General features: G+C 38.7%; 1 protein-coding gene across 1 annotated transcript in view; it reads left to right on the top strand.

Moving 5' to 3' along the window:
* Nucleotides 1-16,661, top strand: part of LOC126483906 (DNA replication licensing factor MCM4) — a 43,994-nt gene extending 27,333 nt beyond the window's left edge. The window contains exons 8-15 of the mRNA XM_050107177.1: nucleotides 1,348-1,542; nucleotides 3,824-4,000; nucleotides 9,967-10,054; nucleotides 10,149-10,309; nucleotides 10,407-10,524; nucleotides 12,784-13,025; nucleotides 15,986-16,196; nucleotides 16,289-16,661. Coding sequence (XP_049963134.1) covers nucleotides 1,348-1,542; nucleotides 3,824-4,000; nucleotides 9,967-10,054; nucleotides 10,149-10,309; nucleotides 10,407-10,524; nucleotides 12,784-13,025; nucleotides 15,986-16,196; nucleotides 16,289-16,393 — 1,297 coding nt within the window. The 3' untranslated portion in view covers nucleotides 16,394-16,661. The remainder of the gene's footprint in view (nucleotides 1-1,347; nucleotides 1,543-3,823; nucleotides 4,001-9,966; nucleotides 10,055-10,148; nucleotides 10,310-10,406; nucleotides 10,525-12,783; nucleotides 13,026-15,985; nucleotides 16,197-16,288) is intronic.
* Nucleotides 16,662-16,908: the final 247 nt, after the last annotated feature.

The following is a 16,908-nucleotide window of genomic DNA, read 5'->3' on the forward strand; positions in this document are numbered from 1 at the left end:
TAAAAATCGTTACCAGCTGTTTGAATTGAGTAAGTCGCTTTTGCCAACTGACTGGGTATACAGTGCAACTGGTCATGGGAAGGGCCTTGTGATGGTGTAGGAGGCCTGCTGAAGCATCATGCTACAAAACATAATCTTTCCAGACCAAATATAGCTGCAATTTAGAATGCTGAGGCTTTTACAATAGTCGTGAAATCTTACACATCCACAGCCCTCATTCTTTTGTCCAAAGAGGAAATCGAAGAATTCCGTGAACAGAAAAAAGAATGGTCCAAACAAAGTACTCCTGTGAAAGGAATTCAGAAGACACACTTTTGGACTCAAAGAGATGGGCGAACTCATAATGCACACAATTTAAAGAGCAAAAAAGAAGAAATTTCATTCGTTCGGTCACCTTGGAAACAGCAGGATGATATTCAGTTCCACAACCTGAGATGGGAGATGTTTGTGGCATGTTTGTATGACTGTGGCTGGTGGATTGCAGAGATTATAGACACCAGTTATGAGTTAAATGAAATTGTAGTGAACTTTATGCTACCACTTGGACCAGTTGCTGGATATAGGTTTCCAGCTGAAGGACAGCAACAACGCTATCAGTGCTCGCTTCCTGTTCACAATGTTTTGAAGATTGTAAGTGCTCCAGTTCCTATTGCTTCAACAGGAAGGCATCACTCTATATCAAAGGAAGATACTAAAGCAGTGGAACACATTTTTAGTTCATTGTCTCGCTAATTTCAGTACAAAAATGAGTGCACAGAAGTTCTGTAAATTGAAACCTTCAAGTCTTTGGAACTGTTTAAAATGCTTGAAAAATGAGTCTCTTACTCATGTTTCAAAACTAAAATTATGTTAAATAAGGCTAGGTTTTCATTTTTATGAGCCTGTTATGTGATAATGTGTTAATAAGAGGTTTTGTGTATGGCAAAAATTTCAATTGTTTATAGAACCTATTCAACCCAAAAGTGGAAGCTCTCCTTTTCAGGGAATGTGGAACTATATGGTACTAATCAACAGAGAAAAAAAATCAAAATTCTATGGATTGGCATTTTTGAAAAAAAAAAAAAAAAAATTACCATAACTTACAAAAAAAAGATCTGAACGCTATAGTAAAAGAACTTTGACAGGTAAGTCCACATCAGAGACTATGAAGGTAAGATTTTTTCCTAGCCTGCCTGAATTGATATGGATTATGCCTTAAATACACTCATTGTCATTTAAAAAAGTGTAGTTTGAAAAATTCAGTGAGACTGATAAACCTGTAAATCAAGGAATCAAACGACAGAAATAAGAATTCTGATATTCCATTAAATGTGTACACTCTGTTAAGTTTCCTTTGTGTTTTCACAGGAAAGCTCACCGCTTCCCACCAGAGAGAATTGAACTCTTGGAAGCTCTGTCAAAGAAGGATGATATTTATGAACGCTTGGCACATGCAATTGCGCCATCCATTTATGAAAATGAAGATATAAAGAAGGGTATCCTCTTACAACTGTTTGGGGGAACAAAAAAGAATTTCTCCAACAGTGGAAGAGGAAATTTCAGGTTAGTGCTGTAATCTCTTGCACGGGGTGCAGTAGAAACTTTGTAATGGGAATGCCTATCGGAGTCCCCGTCCTTCACTTGCTATCCTTCCCTCACTCCCATTCCAGTATTAAACATGCCCTCTATCCCACCCAGCTACATAGTCCTTTCCCCTCCTCTTTTGGCTTCTCCAATCACCTCCGCACCACCAATCCTGCGCCACAACCACAATCACAGCCTCCCAATGCTGCATCTAGCCCCCCTATCCTGTCCCCACTATGTGGCTTCACACTTCTACAGGGCAGCACTATCTCATTCCTCCACCTCTAGCCTGTTATCCCTGCTTCTCACTCTTCCCTCCCCACACCTCTTCCATATCCCCACCACCCACCCCCAGCCTAGCTGGTGCTCACCCTGGATGCAGTGAGGTCTTAGCGCCTGGAGATGACAGTTGTGTGTGTGTGCGTCATGTGTGCTCGTTTCCCCCAACTCCCCACTCCCACCCCTACTTCTTGTGTACTTAGTTAGAAAGCTGAAACTTCTTAGCATTTTTTCTTGTTGTGCTCATCTGCCATTCAGTGCCTTCTTTATGTGTGGAGTAAAAGTCTGTCTTTTCCATATAGTTACTCCATCCCGTACTGGATCTTCAAATTCAAAGTAATGTGAGGCACCTTTAACCTCTTACAACTAAACGTCCTGTGAATCATTTCTTGAACTATTCATTACCAATTGGTTCCAATTTTAGCACTATTTTGTTGCCTCATTTGTTACATACAACTGTTCACCCACTGCTTGAATTTGATGCATTGCTAACTTATATGTTGTAGACAAAAAGTGCCATAGTAAGTGCTGCGTCTCTTGTAGAATTCAGCTGTGTGCATTTCAACTTTGGTCTTTTCGCTCAATTCCAGACTGCTAGGTGCAGCTCCCATTGGTTTTATATCTTTATTGTGGTTCAAAATGCTACAGAATATGCTCTTTCATATACCAGTAGTTACTTGCAATACAGAATGCAAAAATCATAAAAGCCCAATGTTGTGATACTCACATAGAAACAACACCTACTGAATGCAAATAAATTCTGTAACAATGACATAAAATTGATTAATCCTTCAACCAAACAGTAATAATAGGTCGTGAAATATTCATCCAAGCCACAATCGAAATTAATATTGGATGGTTTCAGATTAGATGAAATAACTCCAAACATATGTTACCCACTTACATATGGCTTGAGAATGTGTCGATTCCTCGTGGTGGTGTCATTCTCTAAGGGGGAATCAATCAATGTTGTGAGCTTAAAGGGAGACCTAGGTAGGAATATGAAACGTGAAATGTGATGTACGGAGGTTTGGGTTGGGCCAGGAAGCTTGCACAAGTAGTCAAAAGTGGGTAAGGGGACCACTTGTGATAAGCAGTAAATCCGGGTTTAATTCCAGGTGCAATACAAATTATGATGTGTCACATTTGGGTAATAAATCTATACCAGCTGCAGCTGTTGACATGAAATTCACATTCAGTGCTGCGCAGTCTAAGGCGCCTTGGTGCAGTCCGTGCGGCTTCCCCTGTCGGAGGTTTGAGTCCTCCCTCGTGTGTGTGTGTGTGTGTGTGTGTGTGTGTGTAAGTTAGATTAAGTAGTGTGTAGGCTTAGGGACCAATGAATTCTTCAGTTCAGTCCCATAAGACCTTACCACCAACTCCCAATTTTTCACATTCAGTGAATAATTTGGAATGGCATAGTATGTAACCAAAATTCCATATTGGTGGAGGTGGGGAATCCACACGTTGTTTTACTGTAGCACTAAACACGCAGTAAACAATTGTAGAATCCACATGTACAGCCAAGTTGCATAACAGCAAACAGGCAGACACCCCCATTGAGCGGTTTCGTATTTGGCTTGCTATGTAGCCTCATGTGACAGCCTGTGATATCAGCCTTGTTCCTGCCAAAGGTGCACCTGCTGGATGCATGAGATGCTACACATACTGATACGTACGTATCATCCATCTGGATGTCCAATGGGTTTACTAAACCCAGCATAACTATCATACACAAGCCTCAAAGACTTTTGACTCGGAGGGACAGTGAATTAAGCTGTTACTGAATATATGCAATTAATTTTAATGAGTCTTAATGTTTGCTTTCTCTCAAGCTGATTTTTCTCTCTCTTCTTGTACCGTACGAAATAATTTGCATTGTTGGGCATCTTAGCAAACAAAGTTTACATTTACTATTTCTTGAAACTTGTAGATTCTTTGTGTGTGTTAATCAGAACATTTTTATCCTGCTTTACATTCACAGAGCGGACATCAATATACTTCTCTGTGGAGACCCTGGAACAAGTAAATCCCAGTTGTTGCAGTATGTTTTTAATCTGGTTCCACGTAGTCAGTACACATCGGGTAAAGGTTCTTCAGCAGTTGGTCTTACAGCATATGTAACCAAGGATACTGAGACAAAACAACTTGTCCTACAAACGTAAGTAGACTTTATTGTTTTAATTGATTACCCATGATTTGTTTATAAACATGTTTAGTTCGTTTATTTGTGAAACTACATTTCTAGTTGTTGATTCAGTGGATGTAATTCAGCCGATTTCAGATACACGCTATGTGATCAAAAGTATCTGGACCGCCCCCTCCCAAAAAAAAAGTATGTTTATCATATGAGGTGCATTGTGCTGCCACCTACTGCCGGGTACTCCATATCAGTGACCTCAGTAGTCATTGGAGATTGTGAGAGAGCAGAATGGGGTGCTTTGTGGAACTCATGGACATCGAATGTGGTCAGGTGATTGGGTGTCGTTTGTGTCACCCGTCTGTAAGTGAAATTTCCACACTCCTAAGCATCCCCACGTCCACTGTTTCCAATGTGATAGTGAAGTGAAAACATGAAGGGACACCATATAAGTGAACAGGCCAGCCTAGTCTGGTGACTGACAGACTGCCGACAGTTAAAGAGGGTCGTAATGTGTAATAGACAGACATCTATCCAGACCATTAAACAGGAATTCCGAACTGCAACAGGATCCACTGTAAATACTATGACAGTTAGGTGGGAGGTGAGAAAACTTGGATTTCGTGGTCAAACGGCCGCTCATAAGCCACATATCAGGCTGGTAAATGCCAAATGATGCCTCATTTGGTGTAAGGAGTGTAAACATTGGATGACTGAACAGTGGGAAAATGTGTTGAGTAATGAATCACGGTACAAAGTGGCAATCCAGTGGCAGGGTGTGGGTATGGCGAGTGCCTGGTGAACGCCATCTGCCCGCATGTGTAGTGCCACCAGTAAAATTTGGAGGTGGTGGTGTTATGGTGTGGTCGTGTTTTTCATGGATGGGGCTTGCACCCCTTGTTGTTTTGCATGGCACTTTCACAGCACAGGCCTACAATGATGTTTCAAGCACCTTCTTGCTTCCTGCTGTCAAAAGAGTAATTGGGGATGGTGATTCTATCTTTCAACACAATTGAGCACGTGTTCATAATGCACGGCCTGTGGCAAAGTGGTTACACAACAATAATATCCCTGTAATGTACTGGCCTGCACAGAGTCCTGACCTGAATCATGTAGAACACGTTGTGGATGTTTTGAAACTCCGACTTCGTGCCAGGCCTCACCGACCGACATCGATACCTCTCCTCAGTGCAGCAATCCGTGAAGAATGGGCTGCCATTCCCCAAGAAACCTTCCAGCACCTGATTGAACGTATGCCTGTGAGAGTATAAGCTTGTCATCCAGGCTAAGGGTGGGCCAACACCATATTGAATTCCAGCATTACCGATGGAGGGTGCCACAGACTTGTAAGTCATTTTCAGCAAGGTGTCTGCATACTTTTGATTGCATGGTGTACACTTTTTTATTGAATGATTTTACAGTTACTGAGTGATTGTTGCCTTCAGGGTATTTCTGAAACAAACTAACAAAAAAAAAAAATCTTCTGACTTGGGACAAATGACACCTCAGTCTTTGCTGAGTTTGGTTATAGTATCCCAAATGGGCCTACTCAGTGCCACCATTCCTCTGGTAACTGTAGTATTTCGACAGGATGAGTGACTACCGTTAGGCATGATGGTTTAATGTTGTGTGTCAAGGTACTGGGGATATGGTTCAAATTCTGAGACTGCAGAGAGGGTACAAACATTTTTATAGTGAAACAATTATTGGTGAACCACACATGCTTAATTAAAATTTCAGAATGCTAAAGATGTTGATTTGTGAAAGGAAATTTTATTGGTGTTGGGCACAGTTGTCCAAATGATATTGTGGGTGTAATAATCCTTACTTTCACAGTTGCATGTGTTACTTCTGCATATTCTAACTAACTTTGTTGTCAATAGGGTGTTAAACACTCCTCTTCCTTCCTTAACATCTGGTTATAAAAGTATGTCATACGAGATGAAGGTACCTTCAATAACCATCTCTCTATGGGAATTTAAAAGGGATTGCAGAAGCATTGTACTCAAGAGATAGATCGCAAAATGATACCCTTCTAGTCATGCCAACAAGAGTTGATGAAGTAAGTAGTTGAGTAGTATGATGTAAATGTAAAATTGCATCCTTCACTCTAGTGAAGTTCGGATTTATGAGCTAATATGATATTATATACATTGATGCGAGAGAGCTGCTGCAGGAATGGGAAAAGTGAAAAAAAAAAACATACATAAATATGGTTGCATTGTCCTGGCCACCTGCGTTGTTCCATCACTGCAGCTTGGAAAGAATGGACAAAGGGAGAAATGAGGTGGCAAGCAGGAGGGAGAGTTAGAGGGAAGGGTGGCTGAAGGCTGCAAGGGCGAAGTAGAAAAGTGCATGGAATAGGAATGCGGCTCCAGTGATCTCACTCTGTTGCAGGCAGGGGTGTTACGTATGGCTCACAGCAATGTGGAGAATTGGATTGCAAAGGGGATATACAACAGAAAAAAGGACTGTTGAGAGGAGGATGTGAGTGTAGAATGAGTGAAATGATGGAATACCACTTTGGGAAAGATGGGTTGAATGTTGCTCATTTATGGGCACTATATGTAGTTGAAACACTGGTAAAGGATATGGTTAAGATGTTGCAGTTTTGGTAATGAGTTGGGAGCTCCGTTGTAGTTGTTTCATTGAGGTGGTTGGAGGGCTAGGGGCATGTGTGTGTGTGTGTGTGTGTCACAGCAAATCTGTTTGTGACTAGGTTCAGTGGGTCCTCATATCCCTAATCCTAACACCCCCTCATTATTATGTATCACCAAGAGAACTTAACAGTAATCTTAGCCCCTGCTTTTGTTGCTAATCATTGCACCCCAAACTGAGGAACATTTTACCCACAAGCCTCCACACTCCCACCCAAAGTGGTATTCCACTGACCACCTAATGTAAAAAATGTCAAGGTCCATCCTTATACCGCTGTTACTCCCAACAACTTGCCCCCATGGCTCATGCCCCTGTGAGCTTAAACAGACTATAGCCTTTATTCTCATCTTTAGCTTCCACCACTGAAGAAGGCACTGAGGAACTGAACTTTATTCTACAATGCTAGGGCTCAAATTCTCATTGAGTTGTCCATAGTTAAAATGTTTTTTGTTGTTTCACTAAATTTTCTTATGAAAAATGCTGGAATGATTTCATTGAAGAAAGAAGGTTGGAAGGTTAGGGTGTAACATCATGTCGACAGCGAGGTCATTAGAGGTGGGATTCCAGTGAAAAGGATGCAGCCAATTTCCATCCTTAGTCGGGGCTTGAACTGATAGTGATGATACGTTAAACCTTAACTTTCCTGTCAGCATACCCATGCTGCGAGAACATTTTACAGTTGAATTCATTTGCTTGGATGACAGTTCATACCAAATCTATACATTGCATCGAATGCCAATATTATGGACACACAGTCATCTTTCATGTAAATCATTGCTGGAGATGTAGTTCATTTGTACATAAATTAACCACCACACTATTATCCAACCTATCCACCTTCTAATCATGTGTCCCATTTTCATAAAAGAGAAGGGAATGAGAAATAAAGGCAAGAAGCATATACTACAAATGGAAGTGAAGATGATATTTAAGAGAAAACACTGTTAAACCACCTTCACCAGAGACTGATGATGCTAGAACATGAACATCAGCAATAACTGATGACCCCAAAACCCGCATTTGTAGATGTAGTTGCTGAAGAGCAGCCCTTATCAAACAAGTGCCCCAAAAAAAAAAAAGGCATAGCCAAAGAACCTGCACTCTGGCTGCTGAAACATGTCATTTCAAGGTCATTCCACAAGTGCCATAAATTGGCAGTATGATTGACAAACAACCCAGGAACATGAGGCACTGTGTCTTCTGAGCCAATTATAGCACAGCAACAAAAGCTGGTTTTGGTGTTGATGTTACCATGTTGCTGGCTACTGTGTAAACATTGTGTGTTAGTGGGCGACCGCCTGATTCTTTATAGCTGTGTTGCGTTATCACGTCGCCTACAGTTTCTTTTTATTAAAGGCTGTCACCAAAATGACGATGTTCATATTCAAAACAAAAGCTGGTTTTGGTGTTGATGCTACCATGTTGCTGGCTACTGTGTAAACATTGTGTGTTAGTGGGCGACCACCTGATTCTTTATAACTGTGTTGCGTTATCGCATCACCTACAGTTTCTCTTAATTAAAGGCTGTCACCAAAATGACGATTTTCATATTCGAAACAGTAGAAAGTCTTTTACAATAACAGAAGTGGAAAGGCTGCTATGTGAAGGTCGCACTGCTGTAGATGATGCCTCGTGCACGAAGAAAATAGACAATGTTGGTAAGCTCATTAAAGCAGCACAGGCTATAGATGGAACTATAGACAGGAATGACCAATTAATGATTCCTCTTGATAACAAATGCGAAGAAGGTTTTGGCTACAACAATAAAATTTACTTCATTGGAAAGCTCTTTTAAAGAGCTTTAATATGATACCAAAGATCATTAGTTTATTATATATATACACATTGTTTCTAAAAACAACATTGTTGAATTTATCGAATTTTGAAAAACTGTATTTTTAAAATTCTCAAAAAAATATATGTGAAAGATACACTTTACATCTACATATCCTGAAAGTTTCAACTTGGGATGAGCATGGGATCACTATCAAAAGCAATTTTATATTTACCACGATTCTCCAAAATCACAGTCAGATAGACGAATTTCTTTTACTTTGCAACACATGATAATATTAGTGTTAGATTTTGTTAGATAGTCCACAAATTGTACTTTTGAAATGAATAACTGCTTATTAAACTTTAGTGCTAAAACTATTTATTAATAGCTGTAAAACCACGGGGAAGCTAGAAGACGAGTTGTAAAGAAAACAACATTGTCCTGCGAGTCAAAAATTTGTCTTTTTTTTTTTTTTTTTTTCAATTTTTGAAAGTCCATTACTCGATAGCTTTTTATCAGAAAAATGTGAAAAAATTAATTTGTGGTACTATTTATGAGTACTATAGGCATACTTAATTTCATTTAAATCCAAGAGGGTAAGGTTGAAAATAATGGTTTCTTTTGTTGATTTGATGTGGAATGACCCTTGACAGACAAGTCAGTTACTGAAAGAAAGCTTATGAGGTGGATGTAATGCAAGATAAACTGGACGCTCTACAGAAAATGTCTGTGTTTGAATACCATACCAGTGTCTAGGAGTGGGCAGATCACTTTAAGATCCTGTTTTACCAAGTCACCGGTGTTTGTTTGGTTTCAGAAAGTGAAAACACAGCTAATACACATTTGGTTTCAAAAAGAGAAAACACTGCTAATACACTATGCACTGCGTGTTCTTTCATTCATCATGTTTTGTAGATACCATTAAGAAGATGAGAGAACCTTCAGGAATGTGGAATGGCTCAAGGTATATATAACCATAAGACAGGATTTTCCCCACATTGATGTGCACCATTTTACATAGCATAGAATTTTTCACCTACCATAGAATTGTGTTGATAGATTTTGCATCCATGTGATTCAGTTATAAGAAGCATAATGTAAAAGCTAATTGAGCTTACATGTGAATCTTTGAATTATATACTGTGTTCTTTACTTGAAATGTTTCTGAGCAAGGCCAGTGGAGCATATTTGATCCAGACTGTAAAATAAATTTTGCAATCTTCCTGTGTTATGTGTGGAAGGATCATGTAAAAAACAAGATAACAATTTGTGTGTCAAGTCTTGATTTTTCACCACCACATGTGTAAGTGAAACAGAAAAGAAAATACAAATAATAGTATGAAGTATTGTTCACCAGGTACTAAGGGTAGCTTGTAAAGTGTTATTATATAAATACAGAAACAAATGGCCCTGTGGAAGAATGAACACGCTGAACGTAATTAAAGAATAGGAGAGGCAGGACTAAGTTTTACTCTAAATCTACATTATTTCAGGGTACTTGGTATAATTCGTGTTAAAATAAGTACGTGTTCTTTTTACTGTGTGGCTTTAGGGGTGCGTTAGTTCTGGCTGACAATGGAATTTGCTGCATTGACGAATTTGACAAAATGAATGATTCAACACGCAGTGTCCTACATGAGGTGAGCTCCATCAAAATTAATTAGTCTTACCAGTAGGTGTACCTGTAAACATACTGCGTGTTATACATTCCATGCCTTTCTTTTTCTTCTACAGGTTATGGAACAGCAGACATTAAGTATTGCAAAGGCTGGAATTATTTGTCAACTAAATGCACGTACCTCAATATTAGCTGCAGCAAATCCTTGTGAATCTCAGTGGAACAAAAACAAAACAATTATAGAAAATATTATGTTACCCCACACATTAATGTCCCGGTAAGATATATTTTTATGCTTTTTTAATATTTTATTTCTTCCTTTATTTTTTCATAACAATAGATTGCAAATAGTGTTTCAAATCATCTTGTTTCAGATTTGATCTAATCTTTTTAATGCTTGATCCTCAAAACGAGGTGTATGACAGGCGACTTGCACGTCATCTTGTTTCACTCTATTATCAGAGTCGTGAGAGGGAACAAGAAGAACTTATGGTATTTACATTTTTTATTTATTTATTTTTACTCATATTTTAAAGTCCATATTATGAGGGTGATTCAGATATAAACCTTGTCCACAGCCTGTGGTCTAGTGGCTAGTGTTGCTGCCTCTGGGTCCCGGATTTGATTCCTGGGCGGTTTGGGGATTTTCTCTGCTCGGGGACTGGGTGTTTGTGTTGTCCTCATCAATTGACTATCATTATCATTCGTGACAGTGGCTCGATTGGACTGTGGAAAAAAATTGGACTGTGGAAAAATTGGGCCTTTGTATGGGTGCCGATGACGGTGCAGTTGAGCACCCAACAAACCAAACATCGTCATCAGGTATAAACCTTAAAGGTACCATAAAATTTCCAAAAGCTATACTACCAACTTGGCAGTTTGTTGCGCCACAGGAAAGGAAGCTGCATCACTACAAAGATGACCACCCCATTGTCAATTTACACTACATTGAAGTAGCAATCTCATGTACATGTCATTGGATCTAAGGAACTTCAGTGTCATTTCCAGACCAAAGGTGATGGATGTATTGACAGAGTTGTTTCAGGGGAACACTCGGTAGTATCACCAACCTGAAATGAAAAGATTGAATAAGGAATGGTGCCATAGCTCATATGAGTCAAGAGGGACAGACCTGCTAGTATAATAGGAGGCAGTGGAGTATTGTGTTTTCAGTAGAACAGCAGAATGTGTCAGTCAGCAGAGCTCAGTGACTTTGAACATAGACTAGTCATCGGGTGTCACCTTAGTAACGAATCCATCGAGGGCATTCCAACTCATCTAAAGCTGTCCAAGTCAGCTATAGGTGATAGTATTGTGAAGCAGAAATGTGAAGGAACAACTACAGTTCAACCAAAACCATGCAGATTTCATGTACTGATGGACAGGGACTGCTGTGTGTTTTGTAAAAAATGGTGTGAAATCAACAGAAGAAATCACTTGTGAGTTCCAAATTGCTACCAGCAGTCCAGCTAGCATATTTACTGTGACTAGGGAGTTAAAAAGAATAGGTGATAATAGTAGATCATGTTTATGTAATCAGTGCTAAGTGATGCTTGAGGAGGTGAATAGAGTGACATCGGTGGTGAGTACTGAGCGACACTCAATGTGATGAAAAGGGCTACATAATTTGTCAGTGGATGACTGGTAACAAGTGATCGGCAGTGATGAATCGTGCTATATTGTGGCAATCTGGTAGAAGAATTTGGATTTGGTGAATGCCTGAAGAGCATTACCTGCCCTCAAGTGTTGTGCTAACAATGGAAAAGGTGGTGTTATGGCATGAGGGTGTTTCTTGTGGTGTGGTCCACTTATTATGCTTAAGACAATGCTAAATTTGGAAGGATACACATACAGTTCAGCAACAGTTAGGAGGTGGTGATTTATTTATCAGCATGAAAATGCAGCCTGTCGCAAAGCTGTCTTTATGAGGTAGTGGCTTGTGGACAACAGCATTATTGAAGTGGACTGGCCTCCAGAGAATCCATGGATGAACTCAGTTGGAATGTGTTAGAACATATACTTTACTCCAAATCTCAGTGTCAGACATCACTTCTGTCTCTACATCTCTTTGAATGTGTCCCCAGCAGAGTTCAGGCCTCAATAAAGGTGAAAGGTGGGAATGTCCCATAGTAATGCCTGCTAACACATTACCGGATAGTTTTGAACAAAGAGTGTGCGCAAAGTGAGGAAAAAAATGGGCTGTTTTGTTGAAGATCAGTGCAAGACATTGCATAGGCCATTGTTGTATGACACCGAGAAAACAGTTCCAAACCTATTATGAAGAACACAAACCATCATGAATAAATTGTCATTAAGAAATTGAAAGCTAGAAATGTCAATCATGAAAAGCCCTGGTCAGGTTAATTTATCAAGAAGCCTGTCTTTCCTGCTGGAATCTTGTCATACGTACCTTTTCCTGACTGCTGCTCATTGCTTTTATAATCATTCGTAATTATTTCAAATGATTAGCTATGGCAATAATGCTACATTACAAATAAAACATGGAGAGGAGTTGGATGTCAAAGGCATTGTCAATTTTTGAGAAAACAGAGTGGAGGAAGCCTGTAGATTTATGTAAAGGAAAGACAAAGGTAAAGACATTATTGGCAATGTAATCTTAGTGTTTGTAATTGGTATTTGTACAGAGTAGTGAAAGGTACGAATTGATCACAACTGATACAGCTACTCTTTAACAAGAGATGAAATTAACATTCCTCCTGCTGTAAAGAAATGTAACCTTTCTTTTTCTAGGATATGGCTTTGTTACGAGACTACATTGTTTATGCCAAAGAGCATATTCATCCAAAACTAAGTGAGCTCGCATCACAAAGACTTATACAAGCATATGTCGACATGCGTAAAGTAGGCAGTGGGCATGGTCAGATAACGGCATATCCTCGCCAGCTGGAATCCCTCATACGTCTGGCTGAAGCTCATGCCAAAGTAAGGTTTTCTCAAGTTGTTGAAGTTCTGGATGTTGAAGAAGCCTATAGGTGAGTGGGGTCAGCAAATATCTCAATAAATTTTATGTTGCCACAAGATTTAAAATTGAAAACAGTTCTTTTCTGATTTAATTGAGACTTCATAGTGGTACCAAAAGTGACATTAGAAGTGTTGTGGAAGCTTTAGTGTATAACATCAATGATGGTCTATGGTTCAGGAGTACTTATTTATGAAAAGTCTCTGAGCATTAGATAAGTGATATGTAATATCTGTATATGTAGAAACTAGGATTGGTAGGTCAAAACATTAAAGAAGTATCCACGAGCGTTGCTTTACAGTGAGACCACGTGACTTTTGGATTTTTGTAAATTTTTTTAAATATGTGAGAAGTTCATAACTCAAATATAAATCTTTCAAACTAGTATGATGCAACTTGCAAAAATTCTCGAAAAAATTGGCTTCAAAATTTCCAAGTTTCCTTAGCATTTTCATTTGTTCCTACAGTCTGCATTCATACGTCAAAGGTAGTTCATTTGTTACATATTTTTCCATCTTTATACATCTCTTACATAAAATAGTTCATTTCAGTTTGATAACAATTCTACTTCTTTTTCATTGCCATGAAGGAAATGCCAATAAATACATTACTTAATACGGGTGTCTATTCAATTTTGAAAAATATGCATTGGTTTTTTATGCTTGTGTCATAAGAATTGTTTTTCTCATCGTGCATGAAAATTTTGTAATTTTCATATTTATTTTGTGGTCTTTGTTTTACTAAGTACAGTTAGATATTTGCTATCAGAAGTTTGTCATGTTTAACATTGAGTGACAGACTGACATGGTGTGTCAAATTGAAATTTATTTAGATGTTCTGTAGATCTCGTCTAAATATATTGGTTGGGCTAACAGACCTATTGTATGGGACATTTGTTGCTTAGAATTGTAGGACATTTGTTGCTTAGAATCATAGTGGCAGAGCTGAAAAATTTATTTCTCCTGTGTTAGTGTAATGAGTGTACCCTGAGGAGAAAGCAAGTCTTATTTTGTATAGACCTAAATATAGCGGCATTTTATCTGAGCTGCCACCAAAATGTTGAATGTGAAATGTACAGTGTGTTGATGTAATGTTGTTTTTAGTTTTATTGTTTTGTATTCCTTCTCTAGTGCTCTTTGACTTACTGTGTGTAAGTGAAGGTGGAAATACATTTGGCGTGTCTGTGTCTAATATTTAACACAACAACATCCATGCAGCTTTGAATCCACCTCTCTCTCTCTCTCTCTCTCTCTCTCTCTCTCTCTCTCTCTCTCTCTCTCTCTCTCTCTCAAAGCAAGCACAAAGCTGCCATCATGGTAGGTGGTGCTTACTAGGGAACCTCCCCATTGCACCACCCTTAGATTTAGTTATAAGTTGGCACAGTGGATAGGCCTTGAAAAACTGAACACAGATCAATCGAGAAAACAGGAAGAAGTTGTGTGGAACTATGAAAAAAATAAGCAAAATATACATACTGAGTAGTCCATGCGCATCATAGGCAACATCAAGGACAATAATAGCTCAGGTGCGCCGTGGTCCTGTGGTTAGCCTGAGCAGCTCCGAAACGAGAAGTCTTCCCACGAGTGAAAAGTCTAATTTTTTATTTTCAGACAATTATCAAAGTTCAGACACTCACACATAATCAACTTCGCTCTCCAAAATTCCAGGACATGTTCAGATATTCTTGGACATATGCAAGATTTGACGGTCTACACACGGAAAAATTTGAAAACGTTAAAAACATATGTTTTGACAAAGCACAGGGAAAACTGTGCGACTGTGAAACTGTTGCATTCATTTGGTGCAGTTCATGTGACAAACTCTTATGTTTTCATCACTTTTTTGGGAGTGATTATCACATCCACGAGAAAACCTAAATTGGGCGAGGTAGAAGAAACTTTTTACCCATTCGCCAAGTGTACAAATTAGGTGGGTCGACAACATATTCCTGTCATGTGACGCACATGCCGTCACCAGTGTCATATAGAATATATCAGACGTGTTTTCCTGTGGAGGAATCTGTTGACCTGTGACCTTGCGATCAAATGTCCTTTCGTCTACTAATCTCACGGTTTTGCGGTGCGGTCGCAAAACACAGACACTAAACTTACTACAGTGAACAGAGACATCAATGAGTGAACGGACGGATCATAACTTTGCGAAAATAACGTAAATTTTTCACTCGAGGGAAGCCTTGTCGGATCCTAGGGGTTCTTGTTTGAAACAAAAATTGTGATTGCTGGAAAATATTTCATTGTGAGAGAAAAACTTTGTCACTCTCGGTGTTAAAATCCAAATTAAGCTCCTCATACCTCTGTTCTTAAATTTTTTTCCAGAGGTAAAAAATAGGTAAGAACAAGTCCCTTCCAATAGTGAAGCGCTGTAGTTCTGAAAGAGAGCTTAGTGTGATGGCCTTTGTTTGAATTTGGCTTTGAGACCAGTCTTAATAATGCTTCCTGCCACATGCCCTATCACTGAAAGCACAAGTTTTGCACAAGGAGGTTCTGGTTATTTTTTGTTGCTTACGTTAAGCGTTCAAATATGAGAGTCAGCTGCAGTGTCAGTAGCTACTGTGTGGCACTTACATTCACACATATGTAATTAGAACTTCTTGGCTGTCTGTGAGAAGGCTGATGTTCTTTTCTTATACTAGACCAAAGTGAATGTCACGTCTCTGACAATAGGTAAAAATACAAATTTATTGACTTTTTGGGCATTCAGTGTAATCATAAGAAAGATGGTCCATCAATAATCATAGCTTCACTGAACTAGAATCTTTTGGGACAATTCTATCAAATGGACAGTTAGACCTACTACTTCAATTTGTTACAAAAAAAAGGTCTGTTTACTAAGAAACAGATCAACATTTTTGTATATACTAAAAACAGAAATAGATCATGATTCTGCAACAAAATTTGAAGTGTTTATGATGTAACATAATGTGTAAACTTAAGTGTTTCTTTTTTCCTCCAGGCTACACAGAGAGGCTTTGAAGCAGTCAGCAACAGACCCACTATCTGGCAAGATTGATGTAAGCATCTTGACTACAGGCATTAGTACAGCTGGCCGTAAGCGTCGCCTTGAAGTGAAGCAAGCTTTAGCTAAATTAATTAGTGCTAAGGGCAAAGTTACAAGTTTGAACTACCAGAAGACTTTTAGTGAATTCAAAGATAGCTCTGAACTGGTGAGTGAAGAAACCTAATTTGTCCCCTAGTTACTTTGCTCACTAATAATCACAAAAGATATATATAACTTGTTGCCATACTTTTGTTGCAGATGATAACACGAGAAATGTTTGAAGATGCGCTGAAGGACTTGCAGGACGATGGTGTTGTCAATGTGGTTGCAAAAAATATGATCAGACTGAATGTTCTTAGCTAGTTTTGGGGTGCCTCATAAAGTTAATTTTTCATTTGTCCTTTTTTCACTGTCAGTTTCACACTGTATATTATGCGGACATATTTTAATTCCTTGTTAATGAGTTGCGAAGTATGCGCAATAATTGTAAAACTATAAATAATTGTTGCATTTTAATTGCATTAATTACATTATAACCCAAGAAAAATTCTACTTTAAATGCTTTTCACGCTCTTATATGTTGCTGTGTTGTTGTAATTTCAGATGAATTAAATGTCAGCTGGTTATCTAATATCTGCCTGCACATTTCATGAGCCACATAGAGAACCTGTGTAATTCAATTAGTGTTATGATTGAGGATCAGAATTCAGCCATAGCACTAATGTGTTGTATAATGTTGCTTAGTTGTTTTATTCCATTCTGAGACTATGCATGGACCAAATGTGTTAGAAAATCAAATTAGTAATTACACATTGTCTATGTAACAATTTAATTTTTTAATGATTCATTATGTAAAACGTCCATGTCTGTAGCTGTGT

Source organism: Schistocerca serialis, chromosome 6 (assembly GCF_023864345.2).
Source record: "Schistocerca serialis cubense isolate TAMUIC-IGC-003099 chromosome 6, iqSchSeri2.2, whole genome shotgun sequence".
Classification (NCBI taxonomy): Eukaryota; Metazoa; Arthropoda; class Insecta; order Orthoptera; family Acrididae; genus Schistocerca; species Schistocerca serialis.